The sequence below is a fragment of the Lipotes vexillifer genome, unplaced genomic scaffold (assembly GCF_000442215.2).
Source record: "Lipotes vexillifer unplaced genomic scaffold, Lipotes_vexillifer_v1.1 scaffold137, whole genome shotgun sequence".
In the NCBI taxonomy this organism is placed as follows: Eukaryota; Metazoa; Chordata; class Mammalia; order Artiodactyla; family Lipotidae; genus Lipotes; species Lipotes vexillifer.
In genome coordinates, this window is record NW_006775780.1 from 3,920,549 (window position 1) to 3,938,642 (window position 18,094).

Sequence of the window (18,094 nt, forward strand, 5' to 3'; positions counted from 1 at the left end):
AGGAATGAGCTTGTCAAGGCTTGGAGATGGGCCTTGGGAAACCAAAGCTTCAGGCAGGCAGGCAGCACCTACTTGTTACAGGGACACACACAAAGCCCGCAGAATTTTCCTAGATCCGTCAAATTCTTTTCTGCTTCTTTCATGTCCTTATTGATTTGGTCCATCCCTTCCTCAATGCGTTCCAGTTGTTCTGATTAAACACAAGTATTTTATCCCCACAGAATGAAGCAGATGAAAAAGGACAAAGAAAAAAAAGACAAAACTTCAGACATTCACTTTGACATTAAAAAAGAAAAAAAAAAAAAAAGAAAGAAAGAAAACTGGACGCCACAGATTAGAGCTGGTACCCAGTACCTACTTGTTACAAGGACATATGAAAAGGCCACAGCATTTCCCTAAATCTTTTAAATTTTTCTCAGCCTCCTTCATGTCTTGGTTGATATGGTTCATGCCTTCTTCGACACGATCGAGTTGTTCTGGTTAGGACAAAGGGATGACAGTGTGGAATGAATTTTTGGGGGGCTTCCAACAGAACATGAGAAATGTCTATGTGAAACGGAATTTGAAAAAGAAGGAGAGCTATTACAATGCATTGTCCGAGAGGATGCATTGCTGGAGTCGGCTGTTGCTCCCCTATGCAGCCAGGGGTGGAAGGAAATGAACAAAAATGATGCTCAAATAGTTTAGAGTGCAGATACGATGGGATGGGGTAGGTAGGCCTGTTAGATTCTGAGGGTCCAGGAAAACAACACAGCATATTCACTTACTCAGACACCAGTGAAACCCAAGAGAAAGAAAACAGCATGTTAGTTTATGTTTTAGGCTTTCAGATGTAATGCTGCTGGAGAAAGTGTCTGATTCAACTTTAACATGTCTCAGTCTTTTGGTTTTTAAGCATCCTCAACCAGCTAAGGGTGGAAAATAATCCACCTTATTCTTTGGGAAAAATAACAACTACAGCGATAACTACCACTGGATACCATATAGTTTTCCCCCCTAGCAGTGGCTCTCTAGTCAAAGGCAGGCCATGGACAGCTCTTGGTTTTGAATACTCAATTAACACAAACTCTAAGAAAAGCAACATCAGCACAGCAATGTTATAAGTAGTGGAACATTTAAATTCCTTTTATCCTATGACTTCCTTGTAATGAAAGCTTTGGAAGGCATTTCACTTCTCTGCCCCTGATTTCCCATTCTCCACAATGGGAAATGCTAGACCCCAACCCCAGGCAGAGCATGGGAAAAATGAATGCCTGCGTCTCTGGAGGAAGGTGATGGACTGGAACATAAAACAGTACCAAGTCATCACTGCCAGGAAAGCTGACCTTAGTATACCTAAGACATAGATCAATACCCATAAAAATGAATCATACTTCTAGGTCACCAGGGTAACATACACCAACTTGATTAATTTTTCAAAAGTTGTGCCATCAAATTGAGTAAACTATAAGTTCCATGAAGGGATTTTTAAAACAGCTTTTAAGACCATTAAGACAGCAATGGGATGTCTTGGCTGTCTATTTACAAAACCTAATTACATTTCTATTCCTCCTTTCATCTATATTTTCATGCATGCATGCCTACTGGGAAGGAAGGCGTGATTAGAATAAAACTGGTAAATACATTTCCAGGCTAAGGGCATACATAATCACTTAAAAACAATTTCACATTAAATTGTCATTCCAGTCGAAATTGTCATTCCAGAAAACTAAGCTAGGTTCACTAGTGGCCCAAACGGAGAGACTATCCATTTGGAAAATAAGAGCCTATTATGTTCTCTTTTGTGGGGCTGAGGAATAGAATTCAGCTTATTAAGAATCTGCTATCTCTGCTCTGCTTTTCAAATGACAGGGGAAAACAAAATGTTTATCCAGCATAGGCTAGCCGGAGGAAATAAGGGTGTAGTGCTGGCAAACTTTTGCTGAATAAATATAGGTACAGTAATAGCTTAAGAAAAATCTCTAAAGGAGCTAAAAAACAAATGGATGACAATTCTTTACAATCCAGAGAATTCTGTACTTTTCTGAAGACTTCATTCCAGTTTCCTTTAAGGAACGCAATAAATTAGTCTGTAGATCAAATTAACTATCAAATGAGGGGATTGGTTGGGGGGAAAGGAGCCCAATATCCTCAAAACAAGAACTATGTTAAGTACAGACAGAATAGGGATGCCAAATTCCAATCGAGGAATTGCTAATGGTTTCCTGGAGAGCTGGGTTGAGATGAGATTGAAGCATCTGGGTTCAGAGGGAAAACTTGCTGGACTCAACTAATGACGGTTGACATATGCACAGGTTATGGCATGGGGACACACATTCAGGTGTTTGCCCTTCCTAAGGAATTTCTCTTGAGTTAATATTTTCAGCTAAGATAACTTTCTGACATTTCAGGATCCCCACCCACTGTGTCTCCAGGGATTAGAAAATAACATAAATAAAAGTGAACTGGCCCACAAGTGTTGAATTTCTGAACCAGAGAATTCAAATTAAAAGATAAAAATAAACAGGCAGGTCCAAATCCCTATTTCTGAGAGCAGGGTTCAGCCATGGTTTGCCAGTTTGTTCAGCAAAGATCATAGCAAATAGGAATTCTGGAGTTCTTTCAGAAAAGTTGATTCAGAAAACTATTTTATTGCTCCAATATTGGTTGAATGTTTCGTTATACACAATTATAAGTCAAATCCTTAATTAAAAAAATACTGTGGGACGTCCCTGGGGTTCCAGTGGTTAAGACTCCACCACTTCCACTGCAGGGGACACGGGTTCGATCCCTGGTCAGGGAACTAAGATCCAGCGTGCCTCATGGCATGGCCATAAATAAAAAAATAAACAAACATTTAAAAAATAAATAAAAGTATTTAAAAATAAATAAAAAAATATTGTGGAACCATTTTGTCACAGATATTCTGACAATAACATTATTCTTTTCCTTTTTTTTGGTTCCCTCTTTGAATGTGAATGCTATAAAGGCAGGGATTTTTGCCTGTTTTGTTCAGTGCTATGGCACATAGCAGGAGCTCACAATAATGACAATTTTAAGAGTGTTACTGAGCTACGTTTGTGGATATGTTTGGTGTATTGGGACTTCACAGCACTTAAATGATTTCTGTGAAGATTTTCCTCGGGAAATGCTTGAAAGCAATCAATATCCTCATTCCATTCTGGCGTAGACAGCAGCATCTGAGAGGCTGATGCAATGCAGTGTCTAGGGTTGACTGCTCCTTACCTCCCTAAACTTACTTTCTGGCTGTTTTCTGTTTACTCTTGGAGATTAGGAGGGGAATAAGATTTGGGATTGGGGAGGTATTCCAGTACATCACACTATATGTTGGGGCAAGAGATTGTTCTTTCTTTTGCTATGATATATGGATGACTGGTTATTTGTAATGGATCCACCAATGGCAGGATGCTCAGGGATCTAAGTTTAGACATCTTTTCTGCTAATATTACATAAGTAAAGCAGCATGGGACCATTAGAATCCTCAATCTAGTAAAAAAAGAAACAGTAGAAGAATAGCAAGAGGTCAATGCTATTGATTGACCCAATGTGCAAGCCTTCATGAGTGTAACCAATTACAAGATGCTGCCTACATGATTTTCATTTTCCTTAGAATTGATGAACATATGGAAATTCATTTAAATAAATTTAAATAGCCACGTGACTAGGGGCTACCATACTGGGCAATGCAGCTTTAGTCATTCATAAGAGATATTGGTGAGTGGACTTTAGCAAGAGGGATGTATTCACAAATTCTACCCTGTAGTGCCATGAACCCTTTAAGAAAGTTGGCAGGCTCTGTGGATGAGGGTTTACTTTGCCTTTACTCTGCCAGGCAGTGGTCAAAGATTTCACTGTTTAGTTTGTAGCCGTTCCCATGGGATTGTCCCAAGAGCAGCATTTTCAGCATCAAAACAAACATATAACCCAGCAAAGACCAACAAAGGGAACAAGAGATATGGAAGTGAAAGGTTAAATCATCCCACATTAGGGCTAGGGGTTTTTCCTGGGGATTTCTCTTGGAGACAAGAAAAGTCCAAGGACGTAGGACATTTCAGGGCCATCTGTCATGCTCAGGGCTCCTTGGTGTCTCCTGACACCTGGGTGTGAAACAAGAATCCCATAAGGAATTTCCTAGCACAACCATTTAGCAGGACAACCTGGATTGGCTCTTTAGGCGAATGGCTGTTTCTTGAGACTTCTGTGCAGTTGCAGTCAACACTTTTGGTGTTCAGGCAAAGACAAAATTAGTAGAGCATAACTGGAGAGAAATTTTAAAGCAGTTACTGATCTAAACAACTAAACACAGCATATGCAGTGTCAAAATGCATTTACAATGGCAGTAAAGATAGTTGTTGACTCATCAGTCATTTCAAAAGTTCTAATCTCTTCTTACAGTATAAATGGAACATGTAGCATTTAAGACCAGGCAGAAGCTACCCACTTTTGAGGGTTTACAGTTGCATGCTTCTCATCAACATCAATTATTCACCACGCATCTGGTAAAACCCAGGTTATCCTAGGAAATATATTCAACCAAGAAGTTAGCATTTATTGCTGTGTGGCCACAATTGAAATGTCTTAGCTGAGAACCTTAACTATCTTGTGGGGGCAATCTGCAATTTTACTTCGTTTCTCAGAGAATAATGTAAAGATGTTCCTGGGAATCATTTGTGTTTAAGAATAATATATTTTTTTATTATATTGGAGATTTTGGCAAATTTTGCCTGTAGATTTTCTTCATCAAAGTACAATGAAATTTGAAACTCAATATCTTATTCACTTTCTTTTTGACTTCAGATTTGTACATATTATTTTTCATGTCAATGCTTTATAATTAGGGAAGAAAATGGTATTATCCTGAACCTTTCTCAAACTTTTTCTCCTATTGCAATGCTCCTTTTCTACTCCCTTCACATGCAAATTATTAACTAAAAGAGTTAATAAGATAGAACTCCTTATTACCTGAGGATATATGTATCAGTTTAGCTCTGGAAATGAGGTACCACTCTTCTGTATGGGCACCTGCTGCCTAATTAAATAAGTTTTTTAAAAAAGCAATGATTTGCTGTGTCCTGAGTTTCAAAGTCTGGGACATTGTTATACACATCAAGCCAGCAAGTCTTATGATTTATAGCAAATTCATCTGGAGAGTTCTGAAGACTGCCACAGCTATTGTAATTCCTTCAAAATACAACTCCACTAGGCTCCATTATTTTTGTACTAATTTTGACAATTTATATTTTAAAAATGGGGGGAGAAGTGTTGGGATTGATGTTCAATTGTTTTTTAAAAAAATTTTCTTCTGATTTAAAAAAATTAGTTGGTGTATATTTATTGGAAAAGTTCAATACAAATAAATAATATAGAAACAAAAGTCTTTATATAGCAGCCATGAGGGTGTACCCCTCAGATCTCCCTTCAAGAGGGACCCTGTAGTTAGCTGACACCTCCAGCTGTTGCACCTATGGGATCTACCACATTTACTTGGAAGCCATGCCCTCCCTGGGATGCTTCTAGCAAACAGCTGAGCACAATTTACTAGAGCAGAGGCATCCCTGCCCGTCACAGGGCTGCTCCATTGGGTTGTCTTTGCTACTGGGCTGCCTATCAGTCTGGCTGAGACTTTCTCAGAGCAGCACTACAGAATGAGACTCTTCCTACCCAATCCTCCTTCTGCCCCCCTCTCCTCTCACAAGTGTCAAGCCCGCATCACAGTCCAAAGGCTCCCCCTGCCTACTCCTGCTTCCTCTCCCCTTCACCCATCGCAGACATTTCCTTAAGAAGTCTCACATACTTCTAATTGATTCTTAGCAGTTGCTTCCCAGAGGACCCCAAATAATACACCTTCCTTCAGTCCCTCCCTGCCCCTGCTGTAACTCTTCAGAAGTCAGTAAAAATTGATCTTATATATTGTAAAGGTTGCAGAACATTTTATGCAGAATTTCTTTCCTGGCCATATCATAATTGATTTGGTCAGTCTCCCCACTGACAGACATTTAGATTACAGTTTTACACCATTACAGGTAAGGCATGTATATTTTTCTTCATGGAGTTGTCAATGAATATCTGCAGGATATAATTCTACGAGTGGAATATCTTGGTCAAAGATGGGTGAACATCAAAATTTGGAGATATTATCAAATTACTCTTAAACTTTGTAACGATCAACAGTGCCCATCTGTAGATTGAGAGTTTCTGTTTTCCCAACATTTTCACAGCATTGATTATTATCAATTAAAAGAAGTTGTGCCAATCTGATAAAGAGTGGCATCTCATTACTGTTGTTGGGTGAAGCATGGTTTCATTTGTCTACTTGTAAACTGATGATTTACATATTACATCCATTTTTTCTTGTATGTTGTTGTCCTTTTCTTTGATAAAATGCAAGATCTCTCTGTATTTTAGGGAAATGCCTTATGTCTGTTATCCGTAAGGCAGTTTCCCGCCCCGTCCCCCCCTCCCCAGTTTGAGGTTTATTCTTGGAGTTTGTTTATGGTGTTCCATGTTGTAAAAAATTTTATATTTTTATCTTTGACAAAAAATTTCTCGTGATTGCTAAGAGTTTTCTAATGTCTTCGTAAGATATACATAAAGAGAAAAAATTCTGCTAAATCTGATTATTATGATAAGAATTCAGAATGGAATCAGGTAACTAACCTGTGGATAGAATTAAATAAATCATTGCTGTATGATTGTATGTATAAATCAAAGAAAAAAATTTTGGTATTACCCTTCTAGGTTCCATTGTAGACTAAATATGCTATACTAAAATGTTGGCACTCTGATGTTCACTGCTTCTAGTATTTCCGTAATAATTAAAAAAGTTCAAATATTTTAAGTGGTTCAATTTTCCACTTTACAATGATTTCCCTCAGTTTATGTCCTGTTAAAGACAGCTTCCAGTTATTCAAGGAATTCCCATAATGACTTGGAAATCAATATTGCCAGATGCTGAATTAGGATGGTCAAAAGAAATGGACAATATGGTATACTATTCTCTCATTCTATTTAGGAATTATCACATCAAATTTATGGGAAAGATTGGGGGCGAGGAGGAGAATTCTCAAACTCTCCGAAATCCTATCATTAAAAATTCAAACAAATGACTTCTGCCTTCAAAATTCTATTACCCCAACATATATAACAGGGCGTATAGTACCATTTATTCAACCATGAAGATCTCAACATTTCCATACATTTACCAATCTTTTCAACAGAAAAAGGAGAAAAAATGCAAGATAAAAACTGTAGAACTCTTACACACATATATGTGCATAACACACATCAATGACCACCTGTAGATGCACAAATCATTTTTTAATGGACTTTATTCAGATGAGGAATTGTTCTTACTGAAGAAATCTGAACTTACCTCCTTGTTCATCCAACATAACCAAAGTCCTGATACCAGCATCTTTACTCTACATTCCAATAATGGTAGCAAAGTGGAAAAAGAGTTAGAGAGAGAAAAGAGAGAAAGAGAAATCAGTAAGGGGACAATTAGCCCTAGATATGGAAAATGAAGAAGGACCAAAGGAAAAAGAGTGAGGAAATATGGCAAAGAATATTAGGGGCTGGGGAGGCACTCAGAGAGGTGGGTCACCTGTGGACTTGCTTCATCAGTGATTCTCAGATAGAAGAGGGGGATGTAGCTCAGTCTCCATGGGGTGGGGCTCGGGATGGGGCGGGGCTAGGGATGGGGCTTGGCATGGACTTGAAATACACATACTTAATATTATAGCGTGATTTTATATCTGGAAAATAAAAATGCCTACAGTTTTTGTAACACCAACCACAGAAAGCAAATCTTTCAAAATCTTCAAGACTAAATCTTCTCTGGCATGATAGATCAGAAAGTTTCCCTAGGTGAATTGGGGAAGGGTGCTCTACTGAAAAGATGTGTAAGAATCTTGGGAGTGGTGGTGAGATTTTTGGGTTTATCAAAAAAAAAAAATGACAGCTTCACAAAGGTTGAGAAACATAGCTCAAAAGGAATTTCAATCTTCCATTTCTTTCTCTATGGAGAGAAGTTCTGCAAGATTTAGAAAAGGGAATGACAGATGAGAAATAAGGGCTTTTTCTAATGAAATCTGAAATTCTGCAGAATAATATGGTGTGAGAAAATAATTCATCCACAAGTTTTACTGCAGTTTTTTTTGTTCACCCCTTATGATCTAAATAAACCAAACAGCCCTGAACTATTTAGTGGAGGGGAGTGGGAGTTGGTGGGTGGGAAAAAAGGAGCAGAGATATTTGCATTGCTCATAATCATCATTTCCAGGAACTAGTTATGTAAAGACCTTCTGTTTTATAGGGTGATTATTAATAGTTATTAAATGGCAGTGCTTACAGTTTGGATTAATTGTTTTTTCAAGAAAAGCTCATGGTGGTACCTAGAATAAATTCTAAAATACGTCTCTCATGGCCCCATTTATTTTCGACTGACTTACATTAACCTAAGAGAGAGATGTTAGTGGAGGTCAACAAAAGTGTTTTGTCTTGTTTTTTTTAACAGTATTTCAACAATTTCATTCCAATAGTGCTTTTAAAAAATAAAATAAAACACTGAAAATTATTTCTGTGAGCTTTTATAAACTCACCATTTCAGAGAACATGTGCAGTTAACTCTCCCTGACAGAAAAGCCTATTTTGCTTTTTTTAAAAAAATTGAATGAAAGATTCTTTAAGTTGTATAGTGCTTTACAATTTTCAAAACTTTCACATACATGATTTCACGTAATCACGTAAGAACCCCTTTTTCACCCCTACACCTCTATGGCCCCTCCCCCTTCCCTCTCCCCACTGGTAACAACTAGTTTGTTCTCTATATCTGTAAGTCTGCTTCTTTTCTGTTTTAGTCACTAGTTTGTTGTGTTTTTTAGATTCCACAGATAAGTGATATCATACAGTATTTGTCTTTCTCTGTCTGACTTATTTTATTTGACATAATACCCTCCAAGTCCATCCATGTTGCTGCAAATGGTGAAATTTCATTCTTTTTTATGGGCTGAATAGTATTCCATTGTATATATATATACCATAGCTTCTTTATCCATTCATCTCTTGATGGACACTTAGGTCATTTCCATACCTTGGCAATTGGAAATAATGCTGCTATGAACACTGGGGTGCATGTATCTTTTCAAATTAGTGGTTGAACACATTTTGATAAGTTTTAGTTGCAAAGTCAGGATGTAGTTTGGAGAGTGACGGCTCAGGATGACTTCAGGTGTCATTGACAGCACAGATTCTGGAGCTAGACTCTGCCTTGGAATCCTGGTGATTTTCTTTCCTGGATGCAGGACCTCGGGCAAGTGTCTTAATTGCTCTGTGCCTCAGTTCTCTCATTTGTAATACAGCAGTCATAATAGTTCATACTTCATTGAGTTCTTATATGAATTCAGTGAATTAATAGGCAGCACATGTTAGAACAGTGCCTGGCCTATAGTTAGCCTTACACCAGGGTTAATAAAATAAATACCTTCACAAAATGCATCTATAGCAGTATATCTGGGCAAACTAAAATATCATCATTACAGACTACCACCAGAAGTTTCTAGACCACTGCTCAAACTTTAATGTGCATATGAATCCCCTGCATAGAAAACATCTTGTTAAAATATAGATCCTGATTCAATAGGACTGGGGTAGAACCTGAGATTTTCCATTTTGAACAAGGTCGGCGATGCTGGCTGGTGCAGGGTCATACATTGAGCAGCAAGAGTCTAGACCCCACAAGACATTTCAAAATCTTGTTCTTCAGTGTGTTATAAATGGACATTTGTCTACACTAGACTGTATTTTAACGTTTCTATGCCCCTTTTCTTCAAATTTTAGCCATTGTTTATGAGAGGAAATTGTAAAAAGCAGATGGCTCATTCAGGCATATGGATGTGACAATGCAAGTTCCAGGGAGGACGGAGTCATCTCAGAGAGCATCTTCTTCTCTAAGGATCCAACTCAAGGCTATGCACGAGATTTCTGTTCTGTTCTATTTGGGATGGAGGGTGAGAAACAGGTGAGTGACTTCAGTTTAGTCAGTTCAGCTCTCATCTGTTGACCCTTTCTGCTCTACCCATTTATGTTATATAATAAATAAAATAAAGCATAATTTCCTCTGCAAGTATAATTTCCTCTTTGTTCAATTTGGTGCTAAATGTTTCAGTGCTGGAATGATTCACAGAACCACCAAGAGTTTGCCCCAATTTGGGGGAACAGAAGCAGTGAGCACAGGTCAGAGAGTCAGGAATGCTGGATTATGTTCTTAGCTCAGCCAGTTAATAGTCTTGAGATTGGGGAAGAGTCACTTGACCTTTCAGGATGCTTTCCCATATTTAAGATAAGGATAGAGATGCTAAATAAGATTGGGTAGTTGCTAGGTTGGTTCATTCACTCACTCATTCATTAGTTTGTTCATTCATTCATTCATAAATGGTTATTGAGCTTCCACTCTGCCCCAGGCACTAAGGTAAGGGCCAGACAAATGCCTGGCTTCTAAACTGTGCTTCACAGAATGATAAACAGTTTGGTCAAGTGAACAGAGCTGGCATCTGGGAGTCAGTAATTCTGAATTCTAGACTTATCTTTACAGTTCTATTGCTCTAGAGTCATCTGTTCTGTGTCTCAGCTTTCCCAGCTGTCAGATGGGGACAGAAACAGCTCCCTCACTTCCCAAGATTTATAAAGACAAAATAAGCTACAGAACCTAAAACTTCTAAAGGTTCAACTCCACTGGAGGCCATGATTCAAAAACTAAATAAAGGATTTCATTTGTGTGGAATCTGTCAGTTTAGGATGAGCTGTTTAGGACGAGCTGCTATGTTTGTTTTCTTAGATCCTTTTGCTTTTTGTGGAATTCTCAAAAATTTTTAAAATATTGTGGGAGTTGCTGGTGTAAGGGAAGGCTGTAAGAATTCACACTCTGGAATCAGGTAGATCTGAGTTTGAATTTCATCTCTGTCTTTTGTGGCTGTGTCTCAAGCAAGTTCCTTAACCACTGTGGACTTCAATTTCCTCCTTGGTAAAATGGAGAGCAAAGCAGTAGAAAAAGTGACTGCAGAGATTAAATTAGATAATACACTCTGAGCACAGTCACTGGCATATAGTAGGTTCTCAATAAATAGTAGAACTTATATTTGGTTCCACTTTTTGCTGACAACTTTTATCACAACAACTGGGTGGTCCTTTGGAGGAACTAGGAGGGCAAGAGACAAGGACAGGGATGGGACGATATCTTGGGGGAGGCAGAATATTACTTTCTCTGATTCCTTAATGAGTATTATATTTTAATAGCTAGGAGGGAGAAGAGGTGGTTCTATTTTTGTCTTAGCTCAATTCCTGGTTCCTGTTCAAGATCCCTGGGAAACTTGTCAAACTGTGAACAGGGGGAGTTGGAGACGTCAGTGATTTTTTAAAAAATATTTATTTATTTACTTATTTTGCTGCACTGGGTCTTAGTTGCGGTGCATGGGATCTGAGTTGCAGCACGCGGGCTTGGGCTCTTCATTGTGGCACATGGGCTTCTCTCTAGTTGCAGCACTCAGGCTCTCTAGTTGTGGTGTGTGGGCTCCAGAGTGCGTAGGCACGGTAGCTGCAGCTTGTGGGCTTAGTTGCCCCATGGCATGAGGCATCTTAGTTCCCCAACCAGCGATTGAACCCACGTCCCCTTCATTGGAAGGCGGATTCTTAACCACTGGACCACCAGGGAAGTCCCTGATTTTTTTTTCATTTCTTTCATTTTACTTTTTATTTCTCTATTCTTATTTTTTTCTTGCTGATGATCTAAGACCATGTTTATAGAACATTTTAAAGTCTTTTGTCACCCTGAAATGCTTTTCCCAAAGTCCAATACACCTGAGCTAAGACTAGGCCAGTCCAGACACTCTCTTAACCACGAGAGTTCCAAAAGATCCCTACAACTGCCTACCTGAAAACAACTGCTCAGCCTGAATTTTCCACCTTTAGTACAAAGTCTGGCATAACAAAGACATAGCTTTAGAATGCTTATTTTCTTCTTGTGGCCAACGTGTTTTGAAAGATAAGTTGGAATGAAAAGAAAAGATGCTGAAACACCCATAAATGCTGGGGAGCCCTCAGTAACCACCACTGCATGAAAGGTCTGTGTGGGGCTTTTGGATCAGCCTGCCCTAGGGCAGTGTGGCTTTTCCTAGCTTTGTTCCATACCCCAAGGCATTAACGTGTAGAGCTCATTTCCTGCAGTTAGTATTAGCAGAGTTAACTTTTTTGTCTGGAATCAAATAGTACTCATGACTCTCCCTCTAGAATTCATTGTCCCCTCCTCTGTGTTCCTGAGGCAGGTGTGGTCTTGAATTTGGAGAGCTATTTTCATATCTGTTTTTCTACATGATATTAATTTTGATCTTCCACCTCCAGCATCAGGCATTCCATAAATATTTGCTGAAATGCATCCATCAAAAGAGCCAATTCCCAGCCCCAGGCTGGGAACCAAGTGCTATGTGATTTCTAATCTTTTTATGTGTGTATGGTATTCAGCTTTTCTGAATTTTCTCTACTGATCTCTGTGTAACTTTACATTGTCCTTGATACACTGATGATGGCTTCTATTAAAAACCAAGCTTCCATGCCTTCTACTCTGTTACACCGTAAAGTCCATGAGGGATGGCACAAAGTCCTATATATTCCACTGAAAGTGGGATTGTTTGCCTCAGGGAAACTTCACAAGTTGAGTAACCTTTCCTGTCTTTGAGACTGAATTTCAATAAGCATTCAGCTCAATTCAAATTATATGGCACTGATGGACTTTGGGATCATGGGCAAGATCCTGGTATTTCCATGCTCAGATTTTCCAAATGATTTCTGCCCTTGATGAATATTTAATGTTGATTCTCTTTAAAGAGAACCTCCTTCTTAATTGAAAGCAGAATATCTTCTGACTGGCCAATGCCCTAGACATAAGGGATGTTTGACCATCAATATAAGATAACCCAGGAGGATGTAAGAGCAATCAATCTAGTCTAATAATGCATTGCTCATAATTTCCTAAGGATGGAAAGTCTAATAGCCTCCTCTCATTTGTTAGAGGTAGGAGACAACATCCATCTGTTTCACCCCCTGTTCTAAGATGCAACTTCATGCTTGATCGAGAAACACTTTAGGAAAAACAAAAATGTAGTATTTGAGGATCCTACTTCAATTAATAGAGCTTTTGAGATTTTTTCTTCCAGAATAAATTAGAGCAGACACTCCTTTTCCAAGACTGGTCAACGTTGCCTGCAATTTAAGAAGACACAGAAAAAGAAGTCTCTGTGGCCCAAAGACTCTGATGGGGGAGGGGCTAGTTGGGAAAAGTGTGTTGGATGCATTCCTCCATCACTTTCTGTGTTCTAGGCAGTTTCAACATTGCACAGGTGGGCAAACTGGTGATAGATGTTGTAGTTTAGAAATTCCCTTCACATGTGCACACGCACAAATGAAAATGAAATATGAGCTTGGAGGCCATGGTTGAAGGTCATAAACACAAATCAAGATAATGATGTCAGCTGACTTCTGAGCTCCCTTCCTTCCTGTCACGGTGAGAGCTCATGTGTGGATGTTACTCAGATTGGTTCCTTTTACTTGTTCTCATGACAAGATGAGGGGCAACATGTGGACTCTGCAAGCCTCACCGACACTAGTAGATTTAGAATATCTGCCTCCTTTTTGGTCCTCAAGTACTTCTGCATGAGTGGTAGTCCCCAGGACAGCACAAAGAAAACATTTCTCTTCATTAAGAGAGTGAAGGTTGCTTTCCTGTGCTGCCGAGGGCCCCTTGCTGGCCCACCTCCTGTGGGGGCCAATTTGTGCTAGCTGCAGGCTCAAACTGTCATTTTTTCATGATAATAGATCTCCTTCAGTGGACCCCCTACCCTTCCCAGGGGTCCTCTGAGCTCTTGGTTGCCAGCTTCTCCTGCCCCTCCTGTGACAATTCATATTTAGCTATATTCCATTCTTAGGTGAGAAGCTGAAGCTGCAGAAGTAAGGGAAAATGTTGGTTTCCATAGTGTGAGAGGCGGCTGCCCTTCCTTTTAGCCTTATAAAATTGACACTTTTCTCCTTTCATGTCATTGCAAAAGCAATTCACAGTAGCATGAGGCAAGTAGGCTCATTTGATCATTCTGCTAGAAAACCCCCAAGATCTCTAAAGATGATAACCACACATGAATTTATACATTGATAAGCATTTTCAAAGCATAGATAAACAGCATCTCACTGAATAAAAATGATTAGACTTGTTTTATTCAGTTAAGATAAATATAGCTCATCCCATTCTTTTTCCACTTCATCTCTCCCAACGGACAAGTTCAATTAATCCATTTATTCTTCCTGGTTGACTGCCGCTCTCCCAAATTGGAATAAATGAGGTCTATTGCAAGTGCCCTTTTGATTCCATTATTGCTGTCTGCCCTATTTCACCCATTTAAAAATAGTCACGGATTCATTAACCATGCCTTGAAAATGGATGTTAAATCCAGAGTCAGGAATATAAAAGAGCTTCTATATTTACATGACTAGACTTGATGTTTCCCTTTATTAAAGGATTTTCCTATTATTTCATGAATTTTAGTGCCTGACTATAAATGTAACAATTTCTGAAAATTATGCCTCTCTGGGTACATATTTTTTAAAATGATATATGTAGCTAAATTTAAAACAGAAGGCCAAGATTAGATGTAATTTAGAGGCATCAAAATCAGTACAAATGAGGATTTTATGTAGATAATTCTTTCGTATATTAAAAAATTGTTCTGATTTGTTTTTGTGATTTCTTGGGAACATTTATATACTTGGAAATACCACCCTCTTCTGCTTCCCAGACTAGGAAGATAGGCTGGGCTGGAGGGAGAGTGAATACTTTGATGGCTACCTGGCAACTTAAATATAGCATCTCTCTCATTATGTGGCTTTCTGGTAGCTACATTCACAATGGAATCAATGGGACAGTGGTCTAGGGAAAGGCAGAGGGTCTAGGCAAAGAATATGAAAGCCAAAGGGATTAGTTCATCTTAAAATATAGTCACTGCTTACCTCTTCAACCAGTTGTAGCATACGACGGGTGCTTTCCAGTGACTAAGATAAAAAACATAAATATTATGAGTGCAGGATCCAGAGTTCTTGGAATATCAGAACAACTTTCTTCACTTGGGAAACGTAAAGGGTTGTTATCACATGTTCTTTGAAGTTTGTAACTGAACCACAATTTCAATCTCTTTCCTATCAGGCTTTCTACATAATAAGATTCCCTAAAGCAATTACATTAAAGCTGATTGTCATAAAGTCAAAACCAGACGAAGTTGATTTTGATATCAAAGACAAAGTAAGCTCGAAAAGGTAATTTTGCATGTGCAGGAGGCATGAAAAATTATCTCGAATACTCAGAGGACTAATTTGGCCTCCCTGGACCAGGAATATTGAATTTTAAAGGCAAATATCATTTGTCATGAATTGAGATGAATCTAACATCGATTTTCTTATAAAGCTCCTAGAAACACAACTGGAAGTTCTTATCAGTACAAATTAAGTTGTTGCCCTAGGGTGGAAAAAAATCAAGTGTGTTTGAAATAACTAGTCTATAGGAGACAGCTATAATAATTATCTTCATCCTTAGATAAGAAAAAATGAATTCAGCGCTGGCCCCTTGGACTCAGTGTGGTCACTTTTTTCTAAGTTCCTTTTAAATTACTAGAATCCAGCAACCAGTGTGATTTCTCAAAAGCTGTGCTTTTCAATGGCAAACTTATTTTGGATAAGAGTTTGCAGGAACATGAAGCATGTTCACTTTCCTGGAAGCACTGTCAGCAGGCTGCTTTTTGAAATAGAATGGCTGTAAGCAGAGGTATGCTGGTAAATGTTAACAATGGGCTCTCCAGAAAAAATGTGTGTGTGTGTGTATTATTTTAATGATATAAAGGATGACTACCATAAAATTTATAAATAATAATAAAATACGCAACACTTTATTGCAAATTCTGTACAGCCAATTGATTTTCATAGAAAGCTTTTGTTGATTTTTGCTGAACTCTTGTGTCCACAGCTAAGCACGCATAAAACGAGAGCAGCTCTGGCATAAATGCTGGTTGATATTTTCATTTACATGAGTGAATAAAAGGCAAGTGAAAGAATGAAGAACTTTATTCATTTGTCAATGATGCAAGTGGCTTCTCTGCTGAAGAGAATCATAGTTTTCAAATACTGGAAGATTTTCTCCATTCTTTTTTGTGTTGCTTATAGTGTAATGGCTGCGGATGTTCATACTTTTAAGTTTAATCTGCATTATTGATACTTTTCCACTTTCTTAAGTCTAGAGGATCAACAAAACAATAGGTCAAGCCCTGATTTGTAGTGTTTGCAGATTCCGTGGTGTAAATACTTTTTCCCTCTCTGATTTCTAACTACACCACGGTGTCATTGAAGGTGAACTTCGGAAGGCTCACGGTAACACGCCACTAGACGGTATCCTCACACTACAGATAAAACACATGCCAAGAACTTTGAAAGCATAGATAGTAGTAAAATCATTAGGACATGACAAGATCTGAGTATTTAGTAACTTTGATTTTAATATGATCTATTTAATTGTCGGTTTATATAATTCAATTTTAATACCACCTTGCAAAAGTTCTGGACAATGTAACAACCAGCTCTCAGAATTGAGCCAACTCTGGCACAACACTGGCTGTAAGACACCCAAAGACAGTGCTTTTCTTAGAGGATCTTGACTTCTCTAGATTTCTAGGAGTTGGAAGCTTGGGCTCAGTCACTGATCTGCATGCAAGTTTTATAACCAACCCATTCCTGTGCGCAGAGCCCTTGTATATACAGGAAATCAAAGTCATACTCCTCCTGTTTTTTTTTTTTCTGAGACATGAGAAGAAGCCCTTTTCCCACCTCAACCTGAATAAGACAAACTACGCAGCTCTCCATCTTTTGCTCCCTTCCCAGGTCTCCATCCCTCACCTCATCAGCCAGCTGGTCAGCCCTTCGCTGCATCTCTTCCAGCTCATTGCGCATGTCCGCGTCTTCAGCCATGGTAGGGGTGGGGGTTGGCGGGGTGCCTGGGCTGGGGCGTCAGTGATGGGTTTGGCCACGGAACCTGGAAAGAAGCAGACTTGAACATGTGAGAGCTTATATATGTACAGGCAGGTGTGCTCAGCTAGGGGAAGGTCTCAACGGTCCATACTCTGTCTCCGTGACTCATCTTCTGAGCTGGAAGCCATACCCAGACAGGAGTCCGCAGAATGATGCTCTTTCTCCAAAAGCCACCATGAATACCTATTTGCCTACTTTACAGTGGGGATGGATACCTGTCTGCCTATGAAATAATTTTTAAGACACACACCACTCAAGTTTGAAATGTCAGTAGGGAAGGATGTGGTTCCGGGTTAGAATACCTTTAACCTCCCACTTATTTATTTCTATTTTATTTTTTAACAGCTTTATTGAGGTATATTTGGCATACAATAAATCCCATATCTTTGAAGTATACAATGAGAAGTTTTGACAGATGCATCCTCCCAGGAAACCATGACCACAATTAAGAAAATAAACATATCCATCACCCCCAGAAGTTTCCTCATGCCTTTTATAATCCTACCCACCCACCCATTCCATCTCACTGTAGCCCCGTGCCAAGACAACTGCTTATCTGCTTTCTGTCACTATAAATTAGTTTGCATTTCCTAGAATTTTATATAAATGGAAATATACAGTATGGGTTATTTTTTTCTGGCTTCTTTCACTTAGCATAATCATTTTGAGATTCATTCACGTTGTAGCATGTACTAATAGTGCATTCCTTCTTGCTGTTGAGTAGTATTCCATTGTATTTAGGGGCATCTAAAAGCAAAAGACAGAAAATCTTTTGTCTCTTTCAGTTGTTATCAGAGGGCTGATAACAGCCCTCTTGTTGCCAAGAGGGCTTATGTGGGTGTGCATAAGATTTTTCTAAAGAAGGATGGGCCCTTGGTCCTGAAATGTGACCTGTGCATTTTTCTGGCTGTCTCTTGAAATCCCGTTTGGTGCAAATTACAGATAACCAGACTAGGCTCCCTCCAGAGCCTTTCTTTCCCCACCCACC

The 18,094-nt window shown here is 38.9% G+C and overlaps 1 protein-coding gene across 2 annotated transcripts in view; it reads right to left on the reverse strand.

Annotated features, from left to right (window-relative positions):
* Positions 1-18,094, reverse strand: part of SNAP25 (synaptosome associated protein 25) — an 83,277-nt gene that overhangs the window by 13,069 nt on the left and 52,114 nt on the right. Inside the window, exons 2-5 of one of the 2 annotated variants that reach the window (XM_007450207.1) lie at positions 16,975-17,110; positions 15,046-15,087; positions 7,373-7,421; positions 73-190 (exon numbers count right to left, since the gene is read on the reverse strand). In XM_007450207.1, the coding sequence (XP_007450269.1) occupies positions 73-190; positions 7,373-7,421; positions 15,046-15,087; positions 16,975-17,046 (281 nt within the window). In that variant the 5' untranslated portion in view covers positions 17,047-17,110. Of the gene's footprint in view, positions 1-72; positions 191-358; positions 477-7,372; positions 7,422-15,045; positions 15,088-16,974; positions 17,111-18,094 lie in introns of those variants that run through there. The other variant, XM_007450208.1, reaches the window with a different exon arrangement.